At 42.6% G+C, this 1508-nt stretch overlaps 1 protein-coding gene across 1 annotated transcript in view; it reads left to right on the top strand.

Annotated features, from left to right (window-relative positions):
• Positions 1-1508, top strand: part of LY96 (lymphocyte antigen 96) — a 25101-nt gene that overhangs the window by 18138 nt on the left and 5455 nt on the right. Inside the window, exon 4 of the mRNA XM_019527814.1 lies at positions 1219-1271. Within this exon, the coding sequence (XP_019383359.1) occupies positions 1219-1271 (53 nt within the window). The remainder of the gene's footprint in view (positions 1-1218; positions 1272-1508) is intronic.

Raw genomic sequence — 1508 nt, forward strand, 5'->3', positions numbered from 1 at the left:
ACTAATGAGAGAGAGGCTTTGTTTTCTTGATGGGCTGATAGGTTTGCAATAAATGCAGTGCCTGTCAGTTTGCTGCACACAGTATGAAGAAGCAGGGAGAGGAGGATTGAAAATCTCAGTATCATCAACAAATGCATACACTGCACACAAGCAGTCCTCCTTCCCCCACCCTTTGCCTCAGAGTGCTAGCTGGGGGCCTGGGTCTGGCAACACTACCTCCCCTTGAGCAGTGAGTGGCGGAGGGAGATGGGGGGGTAAACCTGGTGAGGGCTGCTTCCCCCTCCTCCTCCAGGCACACCCTGGCTGGGGACGGTGCAGGCAAAAGTGGGGGTTTAAACTGTTCCCTAATCATAGTGTCCTGCCAGGCCCTCCCTCAGCTCAGCACTATAGAAGGGAAGAGATGGCTCCCTCTAGTGCACCCCGGCTTCTAGCCTGAGCCACTGCAGGCATGTGCCTGCATTTCCTGAATCAAAAGTGAATGTCTGTCCACTTGCAGATCAGATCAATCTCTGCAGGTTAGAGTAAACTGCAAATATTGAATCAATTCAGGCTTGAGTTTTTAAATGTCTATCCCTGGCCTGGAAGACTAAAAGGAAGTTGAAACTGAGGTTCAAAAACAGGGGTAGCCAACTGCTGGCACACGTGGCACAACTGGCATGGGCAGCCTCTGTATGTAGCATGCAGCAGATCAGGTTAGTGGCAGATAGGGCAGGAAACAGAAAGCAGAACAGCAGATGGGCCAAGGGACCACGGGGAAGGAAGCAGAAAGCAGAGCAGCAGGTTACTTAGGAAATATACAGCAAAAAGCAGAGCAACAGATGAGGCAAGGGAAGGGGATCAGGGTTTTACTTGGAGAGGGTGCAAGGCTAATTTGCGGCATGCCTGCCAAAAAGTTTAGCCTCCACTGCTCTAAGAGACCAATTAGTTAACTAGCAGGGATTGCTTTATGAATTGTCACTTAAATGTGAGAGGTATACATTAATTATCTTCAATCCACTAACCACAGGCCAGAAGAACTGCTCAGAAGCATTCACTATTTTAAATTAATATATTTGAAAGAAAATAAAAAATTTCTTTCAGGACAGGACAGTAAGGTTTCAATCCAATTCTGTCTGAAGTTGTTAAAAAGTTTGAGCCTCGATTGGTTAAATTTACTCTGTTGTAATTAAGAACCAAGAATAAATAACCACTTCTGTTACAACTATTACTATTTTACAGAAACGATCAATACAACAATTAACATCCGAGGTTTAACCATGGAATTGGAGAAGGTAGGAATTTCTAAAATTTGTATAAAGGATTAAAAATAGTAAATAGTTTACTTATGTGTATTTAAAAAAAATCACCAAAACTGTACAGAACAACAAAAATAAAAATCAGTAAAGAAGTTTTCTGTTCCCAGAAATGACTGCACTTGAATGACAGATAAACTTGAGTTATTCCTCTATATAAAGCTTTCTGTAAAAATTATTTCAGTTAATTACAGGTGAAGTAGCAAATCAAATGCT

The sequence above is a fragment of the Gavialis gangeticus genome, unplaced genomic scaffold (genome assembly GCF_001723915.1).
Source record: "Gavialis gangeticus isolate Ggan-Ray unplaced genomic scaffold, GavGan_comp1, whole genome shotgun sequence".
Lineage (NCBI taxonomy): Eukaryota > Metazoa > Chordata > Crocodylia > Gavialidae > Gavialis > Gavialis gangeticus.